This window comes from Carassius auratus, chromosome 32 (assembly GCF_003368295.1).
Source record: "Carassius auratus strain Wakin chromosome 32, ASM336829v1, whole genome shotgun sequence".
NCBI classification, from domain to species: domain Eukaryota; kingdom Metazoa; phylum Chordata; class Actinopteri; order Cypriniformes; family Cyprinidae; genus Carassius; species Carassius auratus.
Window position 1 is genome coordinate 17,592,596 of NC_039274.1, and position 27,581 is coordinate 17,620,176.

General features: G+C 37.4%; 1 protein-coding gene across 7 annotated transcripts in view; it reads right to left on the bottom strand.

Annotated features, from left to right (window-relative positions):
- Positions 1-26,932, bottom strand: part of LOC113051725 (signal-induced proliferation-associated 1-like protein 3) — a 50,003-nt gene extending 23,071 nt beyond the window's left edge. For 3 of the 7 annotated variants that reach the window (XR_003276944.1, XM_026215716.1, XM_026215710.1), the window contains exons 1-10: positions 26,729-26,932; positions 26,268-26,574; positions 9,971-11,551; positions 7,392-7,516; positions 6,131-6,319; positions 5,415-5,589; positions 4,933-5,036; positions 2,968-3,125; positions 2,262-2,865; positions 44-318 (exon numbers count right to left, since the gene is read on the bottom strand). Coding sequence is in view for 6 of the 7 variants with exons in the window: in XM_026215716.1 (XP_026071501.1) it covers positions 44-318; positions 2,262-2,865; positions 2,968-3,125; positions 4,933-5,036; positions 5,415-5,589; positions 6,131-6,319; positions 7,392-7,516; positions 9,971-11,087 (2,747 nt within the window). In the remaining variant the exon portion in view is untranslated. Of the gene's footprint in view, positions 1-43; positions 319-2,261; positions 2,866-2,967; positions 3,126-4,932; positions 5,037-5,414; positions 5,590-6,130; positions 6,320-7,391; positions 7,517-9,970; positions 11,552-15,005; positions 15,298-26,267; positions 26,575-26,728 lie in introns of those variants that run through there. The other 4 variants (XM_026215714.1, XM_026215713.1, XM_026215712.1 and 1 more) reach the window with 4 other exon arrangements.
- Between the last annotated feature and the right edge of the window lie 649 nt (positions 26,933-27,581).

Sequence of the window (27,581 nt, forward strand, 5' to 3'; positions counted from 1 at the left end):
TATCCACCTTCCTTCAAACACAAATAACCGTCACCTCTATTACCTGCGTGGTTTTCCGTTCTCGTCTGGAGGTATGACTGTGATGTGGATCTTTTGAGCCGTACGGAGGAGTCGGCTCCGCTCTTCCAGGCTGAGGTGCACCAGGACCTGCCCACAGAGACGAACCACACGAGCCCCCATCTGCAGCCCACCGCTCTCCGCGTATCCGAACCGCTGGAGCTCTGTTACAAATCCTTCCTCGCTCATCAGGAAGCCCGGCTGGCCGACGCCGTCCCGCAGGGGAATGACCTCACGTGCCTCACAGCCTCGAGTCACCAGCTGCGGAGAAATTCAGGAGCATCAGGTTAAAACAGCATACAGCATATCATAAAGAGATCCAAGTCGTAACCCTGAGCACTGAATCAGTTTCATTCATCACAGGATCAGATATGCCACTGTAATGGCTCATTAAATAAAGTAAATTGTAGATCTGTGCTGCTCGAGCCACAAACTGATTCAGACAGTTCAGTGTGATTCTGTGAACTGGTTCATTCAGTTCACTTAAAAGAACCGGTTCAAAATAATGATTTGGACATCACTCTGGACTGTTTGCCTGAGGCTCTGGATTACAGGTAATAATTAGGAATGGGTACCGAAACCCGGTATTAAAATGGCCCCGGGGCTAAATTATGAAAGACCGTAGTATCAGTAAGATCTGACGGTATCGGTTCTGCTTTCGGTACTGGAAGGGAAAAAATGAATGTACTATGTATTTTTACTTAATAATGTTATCATGCACATTTTATCTCACCAAACATGTCTAATGTGCGATCATATTAAGATGATTGTCTGTGAGATCTTTCATGTGCGCTGCGGAGGCTGTCTGTCAGTCACACACACACACACACACACACACACACACACGCACACCACAACGAGCGCGGCGCACGCACAGACATAACAGTATGAAAACTCCAGCTTAATAATAAAGAGTGATGACGGCGAAGAGATTTGCTTAATAATGTTATCGTGCACATTTTATCTTACCAAACATAATTCTAATTTGCGATCATATTAAGACGTTTGTCTGTGAAATCTGCGAGATCTCTCATGCGCGCCGCGCACGCACACGCTTAAGGGGCTGTTCACATATCGTGCCTTTTGCACGCTCAAGTTCGTTGTTTCAAATGCAAAGTTTTTCGACTGCTAACACAACACAAAGTAACACAACACAAAGTACCGATAAGAATACCGTTAAAGTACCGGACCATTAAGCAGTATCGGTAAGAGTAGTAATACCGTTAAAACCTTAACGATACCCATCCCTAGGAATAATGTTGTAAATATGAATGAATGAATGAATGATGAAAAAATAATTAAACAAATGAAAAAAAAAGAAAAAAAACATGAGATGTAAACTGAGAATTCTTAGAAAAAAGAGAGAAAAAAAGTCAGAATGGCCAGGTTTAAACTCATAATTCTGGGAAAAAATCTGTGCAATTCTGTGTTTATAACTTTCATTTCTGAATTGTGAAGTAAAAAGTTGCAATTACCTCTTTATGTTCTGGGAAATTCCCAAAAATTGGATTTCATTTTGGGCAGATTTTCTTTCAAAAACATAAAAAACGTAAACTTTTTAGCGGTGGTTTTAAACGAGATACACATTACATTTACCATTGTTTATTACATGATCAACAGTACTCCACTCCCACAGTCCACTTTTCTCTCAAACTCAGAGAAACACAACACAACACAAAGAAACACAACACAAAGTACCGATAAGAATACCGTTACAGTACTGGACTGTTAAGCAGTATTGGTAAGAGTAGTAATACCGTTAAAACCTTAACGATACCCATCCCTAGTAATAATGTTGTAAATAATGTTCAGTTTCTTGCACAGACTGATTGTTTTGCTTCATAAGACCTCAATATATCGTCTGGATCTCCGGGTAATAATTTTGTCTTGAGTGTATATGCTTTTTTTATTATTATTATCGGTAGTGACAGTAGTCATTGACTTGCATTTTATGAATCCCCAAGGACCACGGTTTCAGCTAAAAAAAAATATTTCCTGTTCTACTGAAGAAAAAAACTTGGGTGGCGTGAGGATGAGTAAATTAACAGCAATTTTTCATTTCCGGGTGAAATATTCCTTTAAATACATACAAACAGCAAGTTACACATTCTATTAAACATGAAATTGGAAAGTAGAAAGGCTGAAATAGTGTAAAATCTTGTAAAAATGTACTCCAATATTTTCACGTATACATTAAATCTCACCTCCAGCCTTTGGACGACCTCCTTAATATCCTCAACTTGGCTTTCCGACATCGTGAGAGTAATCGCCTCGCCTCTCTCGTAGAAGATGTCCAGGGAAGGGCCACCCTGAGCTCCAGACTCAGTCACGGCCTTCCAGCCGATCACATCGCGGCAGCTGCAGTTGAATATGACGGTTCGCGTGGATCGCTCTATTAGCACGACCGACTCCGCTGACACACCGAGCAGACAGGACAGGCTCAGACCGTTGTTCTCGCCGCCCTGAACGACGGTGACGGCCCACACTAAAGCTCCTGCGCTGTGGAGCTCCGCACCTTTCGCTCCCTTCAGCTTCTCTTTGCGCTTCCCACCCAGCGACAGCAAGGGGAATTTGGTGGAAGAATCAATGGGCGTTGTGGTGACGTAGTTCTCCGCCAGGTCTTTCAGGTACTCCTGTCTCGTACGTGTGGCCATAGAGCGAAATTTCTCTGATTTCTCTGCCGCATTCTCTGCATTAATGGCTTTGGCGAGGAGAAAGTCCCGGAAGGCAGGAGAACGTGGGAAGCGTGCACCTTTAGGGAAGAGAGGACCAAAGAGAGGGATGTCCTTGGAACGAGTTACTGCAACTCTGAGAAGGGTGGAGATAAAGACATGTTACATTTGACATTTTATTAAAAATTTTATTTAAAATATTTTATTTTTCTTCGGCTCTTTTTGTCTGCTCTCTTACCTGTAATAGGTGTTTTCGGTGCAGGGCTCATGTACTCGGACAATGATGAACACATGCTGAAAGTGAGAACGGATGGCTTTGGGGGTGAAGGGTAAAGCACCTGGCTCCTGGAAGACTATAGTGATGATATCATTCCCTATGTGTCTCTTCCTCAGTAACTAAAAGAGAGATAGAGAAAAAAAAACATTCTGAATGCATTGTCTTAAATGAAAAGTGCAGTATACTAAAGCCATTGGACCCTTGTGAAAAAGAAGTGTGTATAATTCTACTGAATGTGCATTTGTAGTGTTTTTAAATATATTATATATATATATATATATATATATATATATATATATATATATATATATATATATATATATATATATATATAAAAACTGTAATATAAACTTGAATATAATATTAATGAAATAAAATGCCACTTAAGTGACTTAAAAGGAGACTGTTTCTTAACACACTTAAGTACACTTTTAAAGCACTTTTAATAATGTTGAATTAAAACTTTTTCTTTGACGTGTTGACTAACATACTAAAGAACAGGCAAAGTAGGCCTACTATTATACTTTTAACTGTCCGTGTTCCATATTACAATTAAAGTTAATACATTTTTAAATGTACTAAATTGCAGCTTCATCATCACAAATGTGTAATTACAAATGTATTTAAATACATAACCTACAAGTTTCATTAAAATGACATTAAAGTATATTTTATTCATTATACATGCTTGTCAGTACATTCAGCACTGTTTTAGCCATATTTCATAGACAACAGAGTTATGGGTTGCACTTTATTTTACAGTACGTGTACTTACATGTACTTATAGTCAACCTGTCCTCCAACCAATACGCTTGTATAGGTCGTTTTGTCCAAATCCCTGAAATACGACCCATCAGAGCGTATACTACAATTGCGCCCATATTGGCAAAAGGTCGTTTTCATAGTAATTTTTTATACTCTTTTATTTGCACTCTGATTTGCGTTTCGTGTAGCTCAGTTGGTAGATTATTGCGCTATACATTGATATGTAATCATGCCATCATGGGTTCGATCCCAGGGAACGGACATGCACAAAAATGTATATGCTCAATAAATCATAATTTAGCATGATTTCTGTGAGGGTTAGGTTTAGGGGTGGGGTTAGGTGTGGTCATTCGAACGAATAAGCCACCTACAGTAGTAAAATATGTAGGAAATACTGTGAGATCGGTGTAAAAAGCCCACACATTGCATTTAAATAAACGTGCATTTTGATTGGTAAGGACGTTATACGTCATTTCATGATGACAGAAGCAATGCGATACTGTCATTATTTTTACGCCCGCTAGAGGACACTTAACTTCAAAACGTAAATATAGGTCGTAATAAGGTGCTTGCACACGACCTTATATGGTCATTTTTGTTGGCGGACAGGCTCCTTATAGTGTACTTACAGTGTATTTATCTAAGAAAGTTCTGGTAATACAAGGTAACTACGTGGGGTAGGGGTAGGTTTAGGGGTAGGTTCAGGGTTAGTACCTAGTTATTACATAGTTATTGTAATACTATATTAAGTACATAGTATGTACATGAGGAACAGGACTGTAAAATAAAGTGCTACCAAGTTATGAAATTAATTGTAAATATGTACTTAAGTGATACTTAAGCTAGTCAAAAAAACAGCCTAGTTTTCAGCTAACTGCATTTAATTTACAATTAAATTATCATACATTTCCATTTAATACTAATTAACATGCAACTATGAGTCTGAAAACTCAACATTCAGTTCACACTTAAGTAAATTCTTTTAAAGAACTCTATTTCTGCAATAAGTATATATTTTGCACAAGGGGAGACACCAGGAGATTTGCACATGCAAATGAGGTCTCAATACATATCCCACTGCTGATTCATATCATTGCGCTATTGATATACTGTAAGGGCTGCTCAGTTTTTAATGGGATGTTCTAGGGTTGTGTAGATTACCTGTTGTGTATTGTTGGCTGTGTATGGAAGCATGGTGGAGACATGGAACATAACCTCGTAATCCTGGTAGCGAGTATACAGTGAGTGTGTACCAGTCGAGTCAGCTGCAAATAAACACACAAACACTATCACACATCAAAATCTGGTATTGTCACTCTCTGTACAGTTTTCTTTCTATTATTTAATCATAAAAATACAGTAAAAACAGGAATATTTTGAAATATTATTAGAATTTTAAATAAAAGTTTTGTTTAAATATATTGTCAAATGTAATTTATTCTTGTGAACAAAATATAAACACCAAGTTTATGTGTAAAACATATGAATTTACATTTATTTTTTCGTGGAACAATTATAAAAAAGAAAAGTAAACAATATTGTAATTACATTCTACTTATATACAACACATGCAATAACATTAAAACTATTGTACTATGGTGCAATTGTATGAAGACTGACTGCATGCTGAGTTTTGGTCTCACTTTTGGTGTCTAGTTGAGCTCTGTATTTCTCCCAGCCCTTGAGTCGTACTCGCTCTCCAAGAAGGTCCAGAAACTCATCGAACTCTGGTCCGGCGCTCTCATTGTTATACATATCCTCTTCAGTACTCTGTCCTGCTCTGCAGTACATAATGCCCACCTTATGCTGGAAATTCAACTTCATACACACATAAAACACACATTAACAGGGATGAAATTACAGTTACTTTACACACACAACATCATTCTTCCTCATTTTGTCACTAAGTCAGTTTCACATTGTAATCACATTGAATGCACAAGTGTAGGTGCAGCAACAGCATAACTGCAAAAGTATATATTACACTACGGTATATACATTTAACTTTTTAACATTATTTGTCAGTGCATTTATCAGATGCATTTATCATTCACTTTGCAAAAGCAATTTGTCATAGTCAACTAGATCATAGAGTCAACCAGGATCATTAGACAACTAAAATAGGAAGCAAGGATTAGAGGAGGAGAAATGCATTGAGGAACAGCACTTGTCAAGCCAGTTCGTGTGACTTTATGTTTGAAATAGGAGTTGCACCAACTCTCTCCCTCTCTATATATATTCACAATATAATATTTTAAGATGTCTGTTGCATCACTATTTCTAGCCTATCAGTAACTTGTAAACACAAGCTGTCAGTTGTGCAGAAGTACAGAAATCAGATCAACATAACATCTCTTACCCCCTGCTCATCCAGTTTGAGGAGCGTGTCTCTGACTTTAGGGGATGTTGAGGCTAGTCTGAGGCAATGTAGGTTGAGATCGGGCAAAATAAACTCCAGCAGTCTCTTGGGTGAAAGGCCGCGTGGCGTGGTGTGGCGCGCTGCGGAGGGAACAGACTCCTCCAGGATCGAACCTCTCAGGGTCTTCAGCTGCAGGAAAACAGCAGGGACCAATTAATTAATGAGTGCAAAAGATATATTGTAGTCTTAAAGGGGTCATGACATATATTTATTTTTATATTTATTTTTCCCCTTCCATAATGTAATGCAGAATGATTTACAAGCTATTAGAATCACTTTGATTTACAAGTCAATTTCATCTTACTTTTAGACCAAATAAAGCAGCTGCACAAAAATTCTATCATGAGAACTCTCTGAAGATTTTAGCATGGTATTGGATATGACAATGCTAATGTATTTGGTCTTAGCGGAATAGATCTGCTACGCTGCTGCTGCTGCTCGTTATTGCTGTATGTGTAGATTATTAGAGCCTTTCGCACCGCTTTAGTTCCAGAACTAGATGTACAGTACTAAAGTACTGAGACGATTTGTTGTGAACTATTTCCCAATACCATTTAAACGGTTGCATTCGCACCGACAGTGTGTACTAGGATGTGACGTAAACCGGTCGACAGCGATGTCATTTAACAACGTTAACAAAGAAGAATAACGTTAACAACAGGAGGATGGAGTGTGACGCTGTGATCGAAGCTGTGTTTTTACTGTGTTTTTGCTCAAAAAAGGCAGTCAGGTACTATAATCGCATCTATTTAAGGTATGTTTTAATCCTTTTTCAGCTTTATATTCTTAAATAATATAAGAACCATAAAAGCCTGATTTAACAATTATGATACTATTTTGCCAACCAATGTAATGTAATGTTGCATTTATACATATATTAATGTAATTAATATTGATTAATAATGTAATGTTCTAATTTAGATTTTAAAAAAGGAATAAAATGAAAAGTGGCATTTGTGTAAAAACATTCTTGTGATCATCTCTGATTCATTTCAAGCTAAATCAAAAGCAGGGAGTGGGTGGGAAATTGTCTTATTTCTGACCATTGTTTATAGAAAATGTGTAAAGCATTATAAGTGTACCCTTAAGGAAAAAATAAAAAATGCTACAAAATTATTAGACAACTCCTTTGAATAAATAGGTGAAAATGTTTCCAAATCTTTTTTAATGACATCTGTGTGTGAGAGAGTGATATATTTACTTCAGTGGTCCTGAAAATGATTCTGTAGTTGTACTGGGACCCACTTGATCCCTCCTTTTCCTCCCTGCGGAAACTGACGGCCACCGGCCCCAAACGCTCGTCCATGCCAAAGAAATTCTGATGGTCTGGAAAAAAAGATTGAAATGAAGATTTTAACAAGTCATACGAAATGCTAATTAATAAATAAATGTGAAAGCAAGTGAAACACTAGAATACTGATCACTAGAAAAAGAGGAACTATGATTGAGTAACCTTTAACGGCTCATGACTAAGATGAACAAACATGCATTATGGGTAAACCACTGTCCAACATGTATGGTAGTGTCAAGAGTTTGGGTCAATTTTGTTTCACCTGTATTATGAGCTTAAAGTGTTTCTATTCTCTCTCTCTCTCTCAATATTTGCAACTCTACACTGCTTTTGAATAGCAAATAATTGGGATGCTTGGACATCATAGCATCAAGGTATAAACTTCATTTGACTTCATATCACAGCCCTTTACAGAGCTCAAGAAAGACTGACAGACGGACAATCAAAAATAAAATAATAATAATAATAAAGTCTAATATATTCCCCCCTATTAGATTTCTTAGGAAACTATTACTATTTTTTTTGTTATTTTAATAACTATTTTTTAGTACTTTAGTAAAAATATTGTAAATAAACAGATTATGTAACTTTGCGCATTGCATGCTCTGCAATCTTACACTGGCATTTGAGAAATCTGAAGTCTGATTATACTTTGAAGTGCAGAATGAGTCATCAAAATTGCTGATCTGTACTCTTCACACCCCTAGTTTGATAACCACTGCAGTCACACATACATTCTCTAAAAAAAGTTACTTTTTAATTATGATAAAATAGAATTTTATGTCATAAATAAAAAAAGCCAGGACTGAGTGCCCCTTGTCACATCTACGTAACTAAAGGCAAAACAGACGGTGCTTATACAGTACGCACATACTATTCTGATGACATAATGTGCATCACACAAACTGTATGTGGACCCTCGCTTAAACCTAAAAACCGAAGTGCACTTTAGCCTTTACACAACATTGTTTTCAACTAAAAACTTTTTTGTTTTGGCCTTTCATTTACACGACAACTGCGTTTTGGATGCCTGAAAACAAAAACTTTTTAAAAAGTCTATCGAAATGCACGATTTTGAAAATGTTACCGTTATCATCTCTGTCTAAACTATGAAAATGCAAGTTTGTAAAAACGGTGACATCAGTTGCATGCATTTCACGTGTTCAGTCTATAGCCCCCTTCCTCAAATCTTGCCCTGGAGGTCCAATGCACTGCAGAGTTTAGCTCCAACCCTGATTAAAGTCGCCTGTCTGCAATTTACTAATGATCCCAAAGACATTGATTGACACTGATTAGCATGCTCAGGTGTGTTTGTTTAGGGTTAGCGCTAAACTCTGCAGGAAAGTGGATCTCGAGGTCCAGATTTGAGGATCCCTGGTCTATAGGAATGTGGGTAGCACTTTATTTTACAGTCCTGTTCCTCATGTACATACTGTGTACTTATTATACTAATTACAATAACTATGTTATAACTAGGTACTAACCCTGAACCTACCCCTAAACCTAACCCTACCCCATGTAGTTACCTTGTATTACCAGAACTTTCTTAGATAATTGTAAGTACACTATAAGTACATGTTAGTACACGTACTGTAAAATAAAGTGCAACCGGAATGTGTATGTAGGCAGATGCATAGTGTTTCTACAAAGTGACATCGCCAACTACTGGCCTGGCATGCATAATACTGTGTGTTTAGTTGTTTTCACGGACCTTCCTTATTTAAAGCGCTTGATTCAGAATAGCAGCTCGTTAGGAGAGAGCTCCATGAACCTTTGAATGCATTTACACTTGGCATTAACATGCGATCACCGTGATCCAGTAAAGCAGATCAGTTCTTCAGTCAATCAGGACAGGGCGCATTTACACTTGGAAACATCAAGTGACTTTTATATCTGGATAACTGATCGAATCTCTTACCCGAGCAATATTTATATAATATTCCAATCTGAAGTACGTTTACACTTGTCTTTTCAATGTGTATATGTGGACAACACTCGGATTCAGGTCGCATGTAAATGCCAAGTGCATATGCAACCTGAGTGGAGACAGACAAGAAAGACACACAAAATGTGAGGAGCAGTGGGTCCCAGAACCGGAGTTGGGAACCACTGCCTAAAGGTCCTTTTAAAGTGCCTATGCGTACCTTAGAGTAGTAATACTTGATGTTTTAGTAGCCCTTAAGGCATGCATGCCCGATCCTGTTTCTGGAAATTCCAACACTCCTCCATCAAACCAGTAGATCTCCAGGAACAGGATTGGGAGCCCCTGCCTTAGAGTACTACTTTGAACCTTTTAGGGGCAAATATAGTGGAAAGATATTCCTTTAAAGGGTACAGCCTCAGTGACAAGCTGTTGTACCCATAAAAGTATGCTTTTAGCAAATTTTTCTGAGAGTAAAGTAGACTGAGCAGTGAAAATGAGTATGCAATATGTTTCTTCAAAAAGTGCAAACAAGCTTTGCCACACACACACACACACACACTCTCACCTTTCATGTAAAAGTACTTGTGATAGTATCGAGCTCCAAGGTCTGCATGCTCTATGAAGTAGTTACTTTTCCCCTGTGCCTGGACATGGCTTTCTCTGGGCTCCTCTAACACGGACACAGCATTGTTGGGACTCTGAAGACTCCTCCACCTGTGCCTGGCGGCCCGCGGCAGGCAGAGCCCCACACTCTCCTCGCCACCCATCTCATTCCGAAAGTGAGGACAGCTGAGCAGGAGATCATTATCGTTCCCATCTCCTTCATCGAGCAAGGACTGCTCTAAATCTTCCGAGCCAGTCCCGCTTCCCAAGCTGCCCTGAGAAACTGAGGAAGGTGTGGATTGTGAAAGCGGACGGAGCTGAGAGGCAGCTGACGCTCCGGACGTGATGTTTTTCTTGCGCCCGATGCTGTCCCGATTGGTCGCAGCCTCCGACAGGTCAAAGAGGATGCTCTGTACATCATAGTGTGCAAAATTGCGCACCCAAGCACCACCTGGGACTTGGTCACAGGAAAACTGAGGGGCCTGCGGAGGGGACGATTTAGCCTTCTTACCAAGCCCCTCTGGTTTTGGGGGCTTGACTGGTTTTGATGTGTCTGCGGCTGGAGCACAGTTTCCTTGATACACGCCGTCCACCTCAGGAGGTGCCTCTTGCAGACCCAGCAGAACAAACGGATCTCTGAAGCGCAAGGCACTGGGACTGAGAACACCTTGATCTTCCGAACCGGGGTCTACAATCTGGGTTTGTCTTTCTAGCGAGGACAGGCTACCGTACTCTCGGTGGAGGAACTCGCCTGGCCCCACAGTCCCAGATTTGTCGCCCCCTACTCGTAGCAACTTCCTCCCGACTTGCCCCACTGAATCCATATCTCCAAGGGTGACATCACTGTTGCTGCGCTGCATTATATGTCCACGACCTACTGTCCTCAGATTCAGTGCAGCTGTGCTGGGGGAGACAGTCTCGCTGTTTGTTCCCTCTCCCTCTCTCCTAGGGGGCCATTCTGCCAGGACTCGTGTACGTACACTACCACCATCCTGCTTAGGGTCAAAGTTCACTCTCGCTAGTGTCGGGCGTGGGCTCTGCCTGCGGAACTTGCGGATGAAGAGATCGTCTGATTGCATGATTTGAAGATGTGGGAAGTTCTCGCTTTTCAGTTGCCCTTGCCCCTTTTGTTACACCTCCCCACCAAAGAACTGCATCTGTGTGAATAAGGAGTTTTTGGGGAACTCAAGTGACCAACATAAATGTTTCTGTTCTAGCCATGAACAGTAAAATTACCCAGCGCTGCTCCGGTCAATGTATTCCTCATTCACTAAAATATTCCGAATGCTGAGCGCAACCTTCTGCCTTGGAATAAAATAACAGCTGCACAGGCTCCAGAGATGATTTCAATCTCTCTGTAAACATCTTAAGTTCTAACATACAGGATTACTCTCATCATTACTGTTATAGGATGACTATAATGGCATGTGGACTGACTGAAATTGGATTCCCAGTCAGGTACGCCTCGTTGTGACTCTCTGTTCACGGCTGACCACAAGCTCTGTGCCCTTCAGAGACCCCGGCTGCATCCTCCTCTGTATTCCTGCAACACAATGAAACAGGTTACTATTAGTTTGTACATGATAATAGATGTGTTTTTTTTTCTAAATTACATTGTGTTGCTTGACAGTACATTATATGCTGTGGTAAAATCTGCTGAACCACTTACACTGTACTCTTCATCGATCTATCCAGCTATTACTGGGAACAGTCGTTTTAAGTTATTTATATTAGAGTGGTTTGTTGATTGACTTTAAACAATCACTTACTTCTTATATTAAAAGAGGTCAGATTTTTGTCATGTGGACAAGGTTTAACAATCCGACACTAAGCAGAAAACTACAGTCTGTGCTGTGTACTATATATTTGTTATATTTCGCTCTTTTTACCCATCTTTAATAATTGCTTAAGGACAAAAAAAAAAGAAAAAAAAAAAAGATAATTAGAAAAAAAAAACAAGAAAATAATTGGTGGTTTCTAATGAATCCATTCAATGTTCTGTGTATATGCTCCAGTCTAGGGCTGGGTGGCATAGCCAAACATATTTTTTCTATATCATATATAGATTTACCATTAATGAGGAGAGAAATGCTTTCTATATGTTTGTTAAACCTTGAGAATTAATATAAAAATACGTTAAGCTGTATGCACTAATCTTTGGTAACACTTTATTTTAAGGTGTCCTTGTTACATGTTACATGTACTTACTATTATAATAACAATGAATTATGCATAATTACATGTAAGTAACCCTAAGCCAAACCCTAATCCTAAACGTATAGTTAGTACATGAAGTTAATTAATATTACTCAGTACTTAAATGTATAATTACACTGTAACAAGGACACCTAAAAAAGGTAACCTAACTGTTTAATTTAGAGTCCCATGAAATCCATTTTATTTTCCACAAAATCTTGTGTTTTCCATATCATGACTTTATGATTCAATACACATTTATAATCAAAAGTTATTTCTGATGCAAATTGTGCAATCAATTCAAAACAAAACATTGCATTTTTATTTTTGTCAAAGTAGATGCTTCATAGCAGAAGTGTATGAATTGAAACAAAGATTAAGAAGGTCTTGGCTTTATGATATTCCTTAAAAATACTAATATTATTACTCTGGGAAAGCTCCTAGTACACAAACGTAATATATCTGTGTCATAATTTCTTCAAGTTAAACCAAACCTTAATTTTGATGGGTTGTCGTAAAGATCTTTGATTTTCAGTGTGTATTTGATGGTAATTTTTCTCAAATAATAACACAGTGAAAAGCTTGTGAAATGACTCGTGTTCATGTTCTCATATAGTGAGATGCAGATGCTGAAAACAGTTTCAGTGTGTGTCAGACAAAATCATGCCATTCATTAATGCAGAGACACACAAAACATGCAGACTTATTAGCCACATGCACACACACAGCTGACTGGGCCGTTTTATCACTCATCAAAAAGATTACGAATCTCTAATCCAGCTGTCTATTCTAGTGACCCTTCAAATTAAAATGTAAAATGTAGTTAAAAGGTGATGGTCACAGGCCTATTTAAACACCGGCACAAACATGATGTGGTTGCTAAGGTAGAATAGTTTTCATTTTTATACACTTCCTTACTGTCAAAAATAGCACAGACTATGGCGCACATCAGACCACATCCACCCAGCAGACCTGCACAATAGTTGCTCTGCTCACAAGAGGAGGGGGCTTCCTGCAAACTTTGCCAATGCATTGGAAAGTACTCATGATATATGCCAAGATTTTTAAGTCCAGGTTGCATGATTTTTGCCTTATTTACTCCTGCACACACCCTTTATCAGGGTCTCTAGTCTTTCTCTGCACTCTGGTTTGTTGGGGAATGGAGGAAGAGGAAGATTAATATCACAGACATATGCCTGAGGACTTTTGTTTTAAATAATCATCATTAAGAGTTCTAAGGTATGAAATAACAAAACAAAGTTTGGCGCATGTAGTTTATTCTGCAAAACTAAATATTATGTGAATTGCTTAATGTGCAAATGAAAAAAAAAAAAAAAAACTATGGCAAGCAGTTTTGTATTTTACTGTCACCAGTGTTCTTTGTTGCAATTTAATTTTGACAATAATAATAATAATAATAATAATAATAATAATAAAATCATGACCTTATATGTCTATCTATCATATTATGATATCTGTAACTTTAAATTGATAAGTACAAATATAATTCTGAATTAACGACTAGTTGTAATTACAGATTATAACAGAGTTACAGTCTAATTTTGACAAGTCTTATTGAATTACAGATATCTACTAGTAAAGTAAATTAAGAATAACCTGAATGTGATTTTTATGTCTTAATATCATAAGACAGCTCTTGAATTAGACTTGTGTAAAGTCAACTGTAGCTCTCTAAAATAAAAATAAAAAGTCATCTGAGACAAAGAAATATTCTGATAACTGAATTCTGCATTTCAGCCCATACAGATACAAGCAATGTCTTTTCCCCCCTTAATCAATGTAACATATCCATAATTCACTAACATGCTAACTAAACAATACAAAATAATAATAATATTATTTTTGTATTATTATTTAGTTTCTTTTTTTTAGCATTGTTAAGTTAGCATTTTTGCATGTTAGCACAAGCCAAATTGATGCACCCACGTATATATATATATATCTAATTCAGCATTAGCCAGAACTAAATTAATGCCGATAACGCTTGGAGCTTTAGGATAAAATGGCTTGCCATATTAGACACTGAAAGAATGTGTTGGTGTTTTGGCCAGATATAAAAAACCACTTAAAATTTCAGAAACACAAATCAGAACGTTTGACATGAATGAGGCCATCTGAGGTTCTTGCAAAAATCATTATTATGCAATGAACTTCAAAAGTTTGGTAAATCCACAGTCCTTTATCCCCTTCACAATTCTAAGACAATTTCGAGATTTTTTTTTTTTTAGCTTAAGCCAGTAATGTTTAAAATGAGACTCATTTCATTAAAACTTTCCAAATTAAAGTAGCCTATAGTCCTTCTTATGTTTTCAACATTTAATCAATGGATGGCTCCACACGCATCCACAGATGTCTGGGCTAAATATCCACTGACCCCAGAACCGCCCTGAATAGATCATGTCTTTCTCCGCATCGTTTTGTGCTGATGTGCCGTTTCATCCATGCACTAAATTGCATCCAAATGTCGCTAAAAAGAGGGCATCGCAATAAGAGCAGTGTGGACGCAGTTAATAATCTGCCTGCCTCCGACTCATCAACGCTTAAAATAAAATGAGCGTTTATATGAGAATGATAACAACAAAGGCTGCTCGCACAGAATAGACGACGATATGAATCATTGCCTGCTACATTTCAGCAATGCCAACCGGAACAGGACGAAGTCACCGAACGAACAAAGAAGCGAGCAGCACATCCTCTCTCGCTTACCGTCTCCGTGCCGATTGCATCAGTGGCACTCGGTGTCACTCGCATTAAAAACAGCGCTCTCGAATCAAACTCACCGACAACAAAGCGATGTCTGACAGCTGTCTGCTCTCTTCCGCTCGCTCTTTTTTTCACCTCGGGTAATTCATGTCGAGCCTACACCATAAACTCGACGAATACGCCGTTTCTGCACGGCGACTTCCTGTGATGTGCAACCTCGAGAACAGGTGCAATGGTGCAGCGAGCCCTTCCGATGCGCGCGCCTGCCGAGCGTCAATACGCGAACACTGCGGTGATGTGTTTTAAAGGTGAACGACGAGGATTTGACGGTTTCATCTCTCTTTCTCTCTCTCTCTCTCTTGATCTCTCTCTCTCACACACACACACACACACACACACACACACGGTGTCCTGATCTCATTTCACACTCTCCACTCTTGAAAGATTTCTGCTTAGTGCAGATTTGGAAATTTAGCAGAATCCAATGCCAGACCTGGTGCTTCTCTCTTACTGTAAGACTGGTCCCTAATTCGTGAGATTGGTGGACAACTGCACATCTAATTCAATCTCAGATGGGGTTTTTTATGAGGAATTAACGCTTGTTTTGGTCAACAGCTGTTAAAAGAATCCAACAAGGGATTGAACAGAATCTGTAGTGCATTACGTGTAAATTATGTTGTGCTTTTAACACATTTGGTTACTTGTGCACTATCTGTTTCCTCTTTCTGGTATGGGAAATCACTAAGTCCCCATTCTCAGTATACGCCGATTCACCTTTCAGTTTCACTTCCAATTTTCTGACATTTTAAAAAATGTAGTAAATTTTTTTGTTGTTGTTGCTGTTGCTTTAACTTTAGATGTTCACGTATTTGCACAAACAATGTCTTTTATGGTACAGCCATATCACTGAGCACTCACATGAATAAGTGTTTTTTGGCCTTGTTTTTCAGTTTTTTTATAAAGCTGTTGATGCTCTTTAGACGTGTCTCGTTATGTGGTTTGAGTTGTGCTTGTATGTTTGTGGGTAGAGGATATTTTGAACTTTCGGTGGAGACTATTGCATGTCTTTTTGTCATTTATGTTTACACTGCATTAAACATTTAGGATGCATTATCATACATCATACATATTTCATAAAGTCAATATGATTGTAGCCTTTCTGCTTTCTCTTACCTATTTTCAGTTTCAGGTGCATCACCTGCTAATGTGTTTTATTATTTTTATAAGTTGTGGGTTCATGCATGAATAATTGGTAGCTGAAAATAGATGCAAATATGTTAAAAACTTTTTTCACATGTTTCCCGCAACCCAGCTAGAGTAGTCATGCAAAAAAGTAGTTTAAAAAAAATACTATTTAATGAGGTAATATTACATTTCTTTGAGGATAACGTGTTTGTCAAGAACATTATACTATATGTAAATTAAGCTAGAAATGAATCAAAATGAATACATCCAAATCTGGCTATTTAATGTTTAACCTACAGCATTTTTATGAACAAACATCACGTCAAATGCTTTTTGTTGTCCTGTATTTATGAATCTACATATAGATCATTGTTGATTGGGAACTAAAATGGAAATGTTGGCATATTATATGTTCAGGCGACAAATATAAAGTCTTTATTGAGCCGGAAATCTGATTTAAGATGAAGGAACAACCTTTCATGTTACAGAGTCAAAACATGTGGAATAAGATGCACTTTCGTAAATATAATTTATGGACTGGCAAATATGCACGCACAAACATAAATCAGCATTATAAGATAATATATTTATTTATGCATTTATTTTTATTACCGCCGAAGATAAAGTAGCTCTTAGATGCATTTGTTCAACCTGACCTTTAACACACACACACAAAACATTTTTTTATGCATTTATCAAAAAAAAAAAAAAAAAAAGTGCACGATACGTACCTTTGAACTAATTTGTAAAGTCCCTCTGCTGTCACTAATTTAATTTTAAACCCTAAAATACTCCTTTACTAATCAAATTGACATATAGAAAAAAAAATCCTGTGCAAAGAATTGTTTCATGGCTTAAAATGACTTAAGTGTAACTCTACCTTTACCTCATTTCGTATATACAGATTTAGTAGCTATATGCCACACATGCTCTACTTTCACCTGGTTAACTGACGTTGTAAAATCACAAGGCATGTAGCAATACTTGATTCATTCAGCCATGTGTGTTTGACTCCAAAAAAGAAGAGGAGATGGGAATTACACAGGGTCCATGTAGCAGAATCAGGGTCGTCTACAAGTGCATGCACACACGGGAAGCTCTTGTCATCAAGACAAAATCCTTATGTGTGTAAACATACTCGGCAATAAAGCTTTTTCTGAATTTCTGACTTTACTACAAATTAGTTTGCAGTCACTGCTTCTCCCCTGTACTTCATATATCCATATTTCAGCAAAACAGTTTTGATTTTGAAAATTGCAATGACCCATTGGGGCCTACGCCAAACACTTAAACCCTATCAAGTAGCTATGATACACAGCTATGATGACCGGTCTTTCTTACAGTTTTCAGTTCCCTGTATGCAGTGAGAAATTAAACAGTGAAAAGCCTAAAAGGGTTCTGCTGCACATAATGGGAACATATATAGGATAAATATATGTTATAGCAGTTTGATTGAAGAACAGAAAGCAGATTAAAAAGGGAATGTGGTTTTTATTTCGGAGAAGCTGTATCCTATGTTTCTTGCCTGACTCTGACAGTCACCCTTATTATAGGGTCTGCTTCCTGTTTGACAGGAAATGATGTGATGCTGCCTGACCTTTATGTACTGTATGTTGGGAGGATGAAACTGTCATGCCATCCTGCCTGGCCTGAAAGAACAAGGTGAACTTCAGTCTGGTTCAGTGTGTAGTTTCTCTCCACTTTGTTTCCTCCACACTCACGTTTTGTAAGTGATTTGTACATTTTAACATATGCTCTCATACAAAGCTAAATTATTTTTCCATATTTTTGTCGATAAAATTGGAACAATGTAGGTGTAAACGTTCTAGATTGTACACAAAAAATACTATATGCTAGACTAAGGCCCTGTTTACACTGTTCACATATCTAGTGTGATACAATCACAAGTGGTCAACCGAGAGAGATTGAAGTTGACACACACGTCTCAAATGCATCTCCTGTGATCATCAGGGATGGGATTCAGTGCCTCTAAGATCTCAATAAGACAGATTTTACCCAGGACAAAAGAACAAGTGTATTTGCATATGTATATACATTTCTCTATTCCAAATTTCATATATTATTGGTTCTTCTTATCGTGTTTTACTTCCTCCTGCTTTACGTCATGTCAGTCTGTCACTGCAAGCTGATATCACACTGAAGATGCTCTGTGAATTGTTAAGCACTTATTGATATTTATAAAAAACTGATATAGTGGTGAGTAAAATAAAATCTATATTTACAGGCGGTGCTTTTGATGGATGATAATTTGACTTCTGCGCTTAGCCAAAAATGTCAAACGAGTATAGCTTCTTCACCACTTAAAACATTACAACGTATTAAAATCTTTGTAGCTGGATCATGGAATCCAACTTCGTCTTTATGTAAACAACAATAAACTATTATGGAATTAATACGCTCTAAAATAACATACTTAAGTGTGAAGTGAATGTGACGTTTTCAGACACTTAAATGAAAGATGATTGCAATCCAATTAAAAAATATCATAGTTTAAACTGATTTATTTTTAAGTTCAGCTTATCGCATTTGATGTAATTTTAAAATACATTACATTTTCATTTAATTGCAGTCAACTTGCATTCAAATATCCGAAAACACTGCATCTTAAATGTAATTTCATTATTACTTATATTGTATTTTAAATATGATTAAAGTTCTGCCGACTGTTCTGATTTATGGCACACTAAAATATACTTTAATGTCATTTCTACAGAAACTTATAAGTCACAAATTTTAAGTGTATAATTACACATTTTTTATGATGAGGTTACAATAAAGTACACAAAAAATAACTTTGTATATAATATCGAATAACAGAGTTCAAATTATAAAGTACTTCACATGTGCTTTAGTATGTTAGTTAACACATCTAAATTAAGTGTACTTGTTTAAAACACAACAAAAAAATTAGGATTATTGAACCGTGATTAGTTAAAATGCATGTTAAAGTAAAACACTGAATCTGACATTATTGGAAAGTGCACTTTTTAAAGGTGTACTTAAGTCTCTTAATTCAGTTTTTTTCTATAGCGTTTTTAACAATACAAATCATTACAAAGCAACTTTACCGAAAGTAAAAAGTCTATTAAAACTACCCTCAAGTATTTTTAATATCCGCTAACATTGGTAAATATGAGCAAAGGCTCAAGTCTGCATCGTTTATCGTTTATTTTTATCTTCTATTTAAAAAAGTACAATGAATCACAGATCTCTAACCTTTCATTGAAAGTAAAACATTTGAAGTGTGGAGGAAACTCACATTATGAAATAAATGTTTTTCTCCAAAATATGTTGACCTCAATTATTAGTAAATCATTTCTGAAGTATATTCCCATTAATTTGTAGTTTTTTAGTCTTTGTTGTTGTTTGTTATTATTAAGCACACCAAGGTGACTTGAAATTGTCCAGACGTGACTTCCTGTTCCATTGGATTATAAATATGAGGAACACAAAGGCCAAATTTCCTTAATCATCCATCACAAGGACTAAAACCAAAGAATATAGTTCTGATGTGCAGAACAAGATTGCTGAGCTTCACAAAACAGAAAGTGGCTGTAAGAAAAGAGCTAAAGCATTGAAAATCCCCATTTACACCAAAAATTAAGAGGTTCCAATCAACTAAAGATATTAAAAAGCTGCCTGGAAGAGGACCTGTGTCTATATCGACGTAATGCACGATGAGGAGGAGAGTTTGAGGTTCACAGCTGGAGAACTGCAGAGATTAGTTGAGTCTTGAGGTCAGAAAGCCTAAAAAAACATCAAACAGCCCCTACATCTCCACATGATGTTCAGGAAGGTTTCAGGAAAAATCCTCATCGTTCAACTAGAAACAAACTCCAGCAAATTCAGCTGTCAGACATGACTGGAACTTCAAACGGGGCTGGCTTCTATGGTCAGATGAAATTCAAAAATAAAAAGGTTTTTGTGGGGAACAAACCCACCAGGTTTGGTGCAAACAGGGATAAAAAGTACCCCATCTCCACGGTTAAATACTGCGGGAGCTTTAATGTTGTGGGCATATTTTTCTGCCAGAGGTCTTGGACATCTTTCTAGCAAATACCAACAGATACAAATCTGAATATAGAAAATGTTTTATTTCATAATGAGAATTTCCCCCAACTTTCCAGTGTTTTACTTCAATGATAGCTTATAATTTTATGATTTTTATAAATGAAAGATCAAAAGTATAAAAAATGCAGATTTATTTTAACAGCTACCTTTGCTCATATTTATCAAGGGTGTCAATATTAGTGTAGGGCACTGTCTATATATATATGTATACACACACACACACACACACATACACACACACACACACACTTACTTTTAAGATTTAAAATTGGAAGAACACAACAAGTGATGATTATGTATAATTAAATGCACTTCTTTTTTCACAGGTGTCCTGGAAATTGTGCATTAGTTGTGTCTCATTTCTCATTTCTCAACACTTAGTGAGCATCCAAAGTAAAATTTGGCCGCCCCGTGTTCCCGTGATGTGGCACTAGTGCAAGGTCACCCCAGTGCTTGAAGCAACACTATTTTTAGCATGTGACACCAAACACTAAATAAAACATAAATGCCATTTTATGTTCAGTGTCAAAAAACGTCTGTTCGACAAAAATAGCAGAGGTCTGACGAAATAAATGTGTCCATAAGACAAGATAAACATGGAAGGACATGTTTAAAGACATATTCTGTTATTCATAAGCAAACCATCAGACCACATTGAGGATATGCTAAAAAAGTCGAATTCAAACTTTAGAACAAGAAGAAGACCTCAAGCAGGAAGTCTACAGCTTGGTTCATGGGGGTGAAATGAAACAGTCTTGCCAATGCACGTCATGTCTTCATGTTAAAAATGTCGACAGACAGAGACAGACGACACAAGCAGACTTCATACTAGAGAAGTTTAAAGCAACAAAACAGACAGATTTTTTTTTAAAGCTTTTGAATCTGTTGAATGTGTTTTCGAGTTGTGTGTTTGAATGGCACCAAGAGGAAGAGGAACTTGCATGACGAAACAACACAAAGGGAATTAAGTTTGGTAATTCAAATGAGAGTGTTTTATTCCTTAAACTGCTTTAATTTGGATGTTTTCTGTGTGTGAGTTCAGGTGACTTCCTCTATCTCTGCATCCATTTCTGCACGTATCTACATGTTACTTCCTGTATTATTAACAACATGTGTGTATATAGCCTTTATTATTACAAACTCGCCTCTTTTGAGCAGTCTGGTGATTACCTTATTCATGGAAGTCAAAAGGTTGGAATAATTAGTTCTCAATGCTTTGTGTATATGATCAAAATTACAGTAAAACAAATATGGTTAGAATTTAAAATAACTCTCTTCTATCAGCATAGCACAATGACTTCTGAAGGATCACGTGACGCTTTAAAGACACTGAAAAAAATAACAATTTTAATATTTCAACAATTATTTGAAAATGTCAAAATACATCCAAATTTTACTGTTTTCACTATGTATACAAATGCAGCCTTGGTAAGCACAACAGTCCTCCTTCAAAAAGATACAAAAAATGTAATTATTGCTAGTGTAAACATTTAATTTCAACAAATGCAATTTGTTTTTTAATAAATTAGATTTATATAGAAACAGTAGTGGTTTTGTAGCATGTCCTTATTAATGTCTATATTTTTATGTTTAAAATCTCTACAGAAATGGGGCTAATTGCCCAAATGGCAGGAAGAAGAAGTGTTCCAGTGAAAGACAGAGTAAGACACATCAGAGGGAAGCCTTCGCTCCATCACTACATCCTTTATACTTCTGTCACTCTGAACAAACTGATGTCTCTGCACCTGCTTCAGAGCCTTTCACCGCCCTCCTCCACGCTTTACATTCTCCTCTCATCTCTTTCAACCAATATAAACTTATAAACTCTAAAAAATAAAGGTCAAAAAGGGGGTTTCTGCAGTGATGGCATATCAGAACCATTTTGGGTTCCTCAAAGAACCTTCCAGTGAAGTTATTTCTTGACGCCAAGAACATTTATTCAAAAGAAGCTTTTCCCATCACAGAGAACCAGATTCTTTATAGAAACCATTGATGCCATTGAAGGAAACTTCTGTATGTCATCATAAATTATTAAAGAAATTAGATATATTTATAATAGTATGGAACAATTGTGATTTTTTTTTTTGTAGGTTGCATCTCTTTGGCCAAATGCTGTAAAAGTAAATGTCATTTATCAGCCGAAAATAAGGTATCAGGCATCACCTAATTAATATTAATGAGCTGTGGCTGAGCCCTGGGCTCAGTTTTTCTAATATTAAGCTCATTTGATTTGTCTAGGTTTCATATTTCTGCTGGTTTCAAGGAACGAGAATCTGCCGGAAACAAAATAAAACCGTTTTAAACTATAAACACGAGAAACTGGACAAAGTCCTCTAAATATTCGACAGCAAATACAACATCTGTTTATCTCTCTCATGCTGAGAGTCTTGATGAATTAGACATCTGTCTGTCAAAGTGCTATTCATCTGGAAAACATCTAGTGTATAAACATAAACCATAAACACACACGTTTTCTAATTGGTAAATGAAAAACAAATATTTTGTAAAAATTGCTTAGACACTAAAAACGGTACTTGAGGCACACTGAGTGAAATCTATAGACGGAGAGCGCTAAACTACAAGCACATTACACGCTTTATTATATATGTGTGTATAAGTGTATACAAAGTTTGCATGCAATGACATGCACAATCAAATTACTACCTTTAGTAAATCACAGCCTAAATGATACTAGAACCAGCCAGATGGAATATTTTTGCGTAATCAGACCAAGAACAAATAACTACTATTATAAATGCATCTTGAAATTAGTTTTGAGACACTATACTGTTTCACTATAAAACAAGCGCTTCTGCTTATCCAGCACGAGCGATCAAACCAGTCCGTATTTACATGTATGGAGACTACTGAAAGGCATCTTATCAGACAATCAAGCAATTGTCAGATGGCCAGACAGAATTAAACAGAAACGACGCACAAACGTCCTCTTTGTGTGCGAGTGCCCACAGTTGTGTGTGAGAGCGTTCATTTAAGATGTCTTTGCTTTCCTCACCGCAGACGAAAATTCACACTGCTCTAACGGTTCATCGTCCATTTATCATTTATTGTGATGTGTGCCATCATAAAACATACTGCAAGATGATCCCTGTTGAGTCAGGACACGTTATCGTTGGCAGACATTGCTGTTAAACACACTTTATTTGAATGAAAACTGCTTCTTCTGCAAAATGCACTGGGCACATCAGCCAACGCTGTGGCAGCTAATATCTCGCTAATAGCTGTCTGAATCTTCAGTAATGTAGGCCACGCGATGATTAAAAGTGTTAGAACACTAGAGTTCACACTTTCTTCCTTTCTTCTTTTGCATTTTGTGCATAATGTGTGCTGATTATCTTCAGTCAGTGCCTTTAAAATGTAAATTCAGTTCTCAGCCCCCAAGGATTCTCGGTATCACAATGTATGACAACCCGGCTTCTCTCGGTTTCCTGTAATTATCACCAAACAGCCAAACATTTCAAAGATATCTCACAAAACCAAACAGCAGTCAAACAAGCAGCTAATCAAGCATATGCTATGCTTATATTATGTCACAGACACCACAGTAATCATATAATAAGAGTTTACACTGCAAACATACACTAATGAGAAACAACAAACGACCAAATTAGACACACATAAGATATTAACTGATGGACTGGAGTGGTGTGGATTATTGTGATGTTTTTATCAGCTGTTTGGACTCTTATTCTGACGGCACCCATTCACTGCACTGGTGAGAAAGTGATGCAATCTATATTTCTCCAATTCTGTTGGCTATGAAGAAACAAACTCATTTAGATCTTAGATTGAGTTCATTTTCAGCTTGTTTGGGTGAACTATACTGTGTATAAAGTTGTTTATGAAAAGATCAACACTTCAGCGCTTTAGACACTGTCAATTTTGTGCATTTTAATGTAAATGTAAGTAGATGTACACTTGGTAGAATCACATTGCATGTAAAATACATACGCGATCATGTTTTCCAGTCAGTGTGGGATATTTTTGTGGCCTGTCATGTGTCCCTGACCAGCTCTTACAGTATATAAAGCATCATGCATCTACATCAACACAGCTTCCTATCATTTAGGTCAATGCATTCAATATTTAACTGTGCCATTTTAATATATTTAGCTCCACTTGCATGTAAGAGCAGGTCAGAGTAAGATCAATGGAATAAAATAAAATAAAAATACAGAATGGAAAATGCAATTTGTTTCTAGTTGTGCTGAATAATGTTATTATAAGAAACCTTCTCATCCTCCTTAACTCACTGTTGTACGTCTGAGCAAAAGTTTCAACATTGGTGCAAATGTTTGTGCATTTCTTAGCTCTTCTTTGATAGTGTTATCTCACTGAGCAGTTGGCGTTCATGGCATCAAGCTCGGAGTTTCCCACAGATACTCGCAGCAGTTTTATTGATTTTCGACTCTTTGCACCACAGAAATGCTAAGACGTACTGATCACATGCTAATTTGAGTGCTCTTCTTTCTTGCATTCTCTAAGATTTAAAAATCCTTATAATTCATCAGAAATGATGCTGTATGTCTCATGTTTTTATACATACAGACCTTAAATAAGTCTGTACTGTGCATACAATGGCAACATATTCTCATGTATTCATATTAATATGATGTAAAATAGGTTTGTACCACACATATATTTACGTATGTTTGCACAGACACTAAAACATACAATATTGATAAACTGACAACAAAAAAAACCTTACAGACCTCGAATTAATCGGTTGACTCTGTTCTGTGTGAAATGTTACATTTACACGAGTTTACATATTTTGAAACAAACTACACTTTAAAATCTTGGCATAAATAAAATATCTGTAATTTTGAACCATTATTCATTCATTCCTTCATTTTGAATGCCACACATCATGCTTTTATTCGGATAATGTCATAAATTAATGCTGTCACACTTGTCAGTCTGTTACGTTTATCCATATACTGTATAATTGTAATGAAATGGTTAGGGTTTTGTTTATATCTAGATGACGGTATACCGTAATTAAAATCATTGTCACTGTGTCTTAAACTTTATATAATTGGATATTATTATATAAGTGCTTTTGCTTAAGTTTGGTTATAAGGTCAAATGACTCATATGAATACTGTATATCTATAAAATGGTAAAAATGTCACTATTTACGAGTGAAATATGATATAAATGATTCATAAATATCTTACATTTCTATATTTGTACTTAATACTTCTCATATTTTAGATGCTGTCAGTACATCCATATCGTTTGTTTCAGCATCTTTTCAAATGTACACATTTATTTTTATTTTTTAATCATCTGTTTATCATTCTGTTACGTACGAATTCTTACAATCTATGAAACTGCATATAAAGATGTACATACGTGGGTCAAAACATACTCTAAAGGTGAGCTAATTGCATTCAATATAAACTGAAACTAATCTAACACGTAACATGGAATTAAGTGAAAAGATTATAATCAGTTCACACTTAAGTTTATTATTTCCGTAAAAAAAAGACTAAACAGCACTTTTTTTTTTTTTTAATTGGGGAAGATTGTGTCCTAATACACACTGATATATCTGAAGCAGGCAGATAGTTTCTGAATTATGATTTTCACAGCACAAAGCAGAAAACTATCAAATGAACCCAACGAGCGCATGTGTTACTGAGGTAACTGAGAAAGGAGAGGATGAGAAGAAAAAACCCAAGACTCATGCATCGCTAACATCATCACACCACATCCGAACAAATGCGTCAAGGTGCAGCTACGCACATTAACATCAGTTTCACAGGGTCAGAGACCATGCAGTCGTGTCTTTTGTTGAGCATGCTTACATAAGATCGTCTTATTCCACTCCCTCTGTTCTCATCTATTATCAACGTATCCCTAGAGCCCGGAGAGCAACCCTTCCCCCATCCTAAATGAGAGAGAGACTGATGGAGGCTCTACAGTGCATCTTGAATTTCCTCTCCACCTTGAACACCAGCAGCAGCGCTAGCGGAAATAACTTCATCTGTGCAAACTTCACCATCCTCGTTTCATGAAATTCAGACAGAAATCCTTACCTTTTGAAATGATTTTCTGCGCTCATTCCCTCGTGTCCTTCCTCTCCATGTCCTCTGTCTGTCTTCATCTAGTGCACATCCTCAGCTGAGGTCTGCGGGGCTCTGTGTGTGTGTGTGTGTGTATATGTACAAGCCAGCGATGACGTGCAGACGTGTGAAGCTAGCAGAGCACAGTTTCAACCTCAGACATCACTTCCTCTGCTTCACAATGTGTTTCCCTTTACTGTGTTGACACATCCTCTTCTCTGCCTCTCCGTTGCTTGTGTCCTCCACAAACTGCACAAGAAACACAGCATGGACATATGCACTGAAAACCACAAAAACAACAAAAATTCAGTCGGGAATGGCTAAATTTATGAATAATTTGCACACACTGAATTAAATAGATTCTTCAAAATCAATAATTTTCACAGTGTACAGAAAATGCAAGCAGCTTGTGTCAAAAACCCCATGGGCCTCACCTCCCAGATATCATCTCAGCTCCTCACAAACGTCCAAGGCTCACGCCAGTATTTTCACCCTTCTCTCTTTTCGCTTCACCCAAATATATCACCACCGAAATGCAATCCTCCGTTGACAGCTTGCTGTAAGACGCTCACATTGTGCTGTTCCTACAGGGGCAGGTTGAGCTGCTCTCCGTCTTTAATACCCATTCACTTTAAACTAAAGCCGGCCCCTTCCTCCGCCCCGCATGCGCTACTGCTCTCCACCCCCTCCTGTCTTTCTGTCTTTTCTCTCCTTCACCCGCTTGCTTGGATCTCTCTTGCCCTCTGGCTCGCAGCCTCCTCCTCACTGTAGCTACAGTAATCCTGTTTCGAGACTAATATGTGGATGAGTAGAGAGACTAGATTCATATGGACTAGAAATAAAGGTCCCAATAAGGGGGTTTCACAGCAAAGCCAAAGTGGTTTCCTCATCTAAAGAATTATGTTAGTGTACAGTGGGTGTGTGAATGAATGTGTGTGTAAGCCTAAACACTCCTGACTCATGTCAGCACATACACAGTCTTTCTCTTGAGATGTGATATAACGACTAGGATTGGGAGCGGCTCTGCTCTAGACTCAGTATTACAGATAGAGGACTGTCCTACGGCTTGACCATCTGGCAGCAGAATGGGGTGACCCTCCCTGAAACTAACCCAACACCACGATGCAGGGGAGGAGTGATTCGAGGTGGGGTAGGTCGATCCAAACACACACACACACACACACACACACACACACACTATCCTTACAGGGACTCTCCAAAGGCGTAATTGTTTTTATACTGTACAAACTGTATTTTCTTTTGTATCTTCCTCAGTTCCCCCAAGTC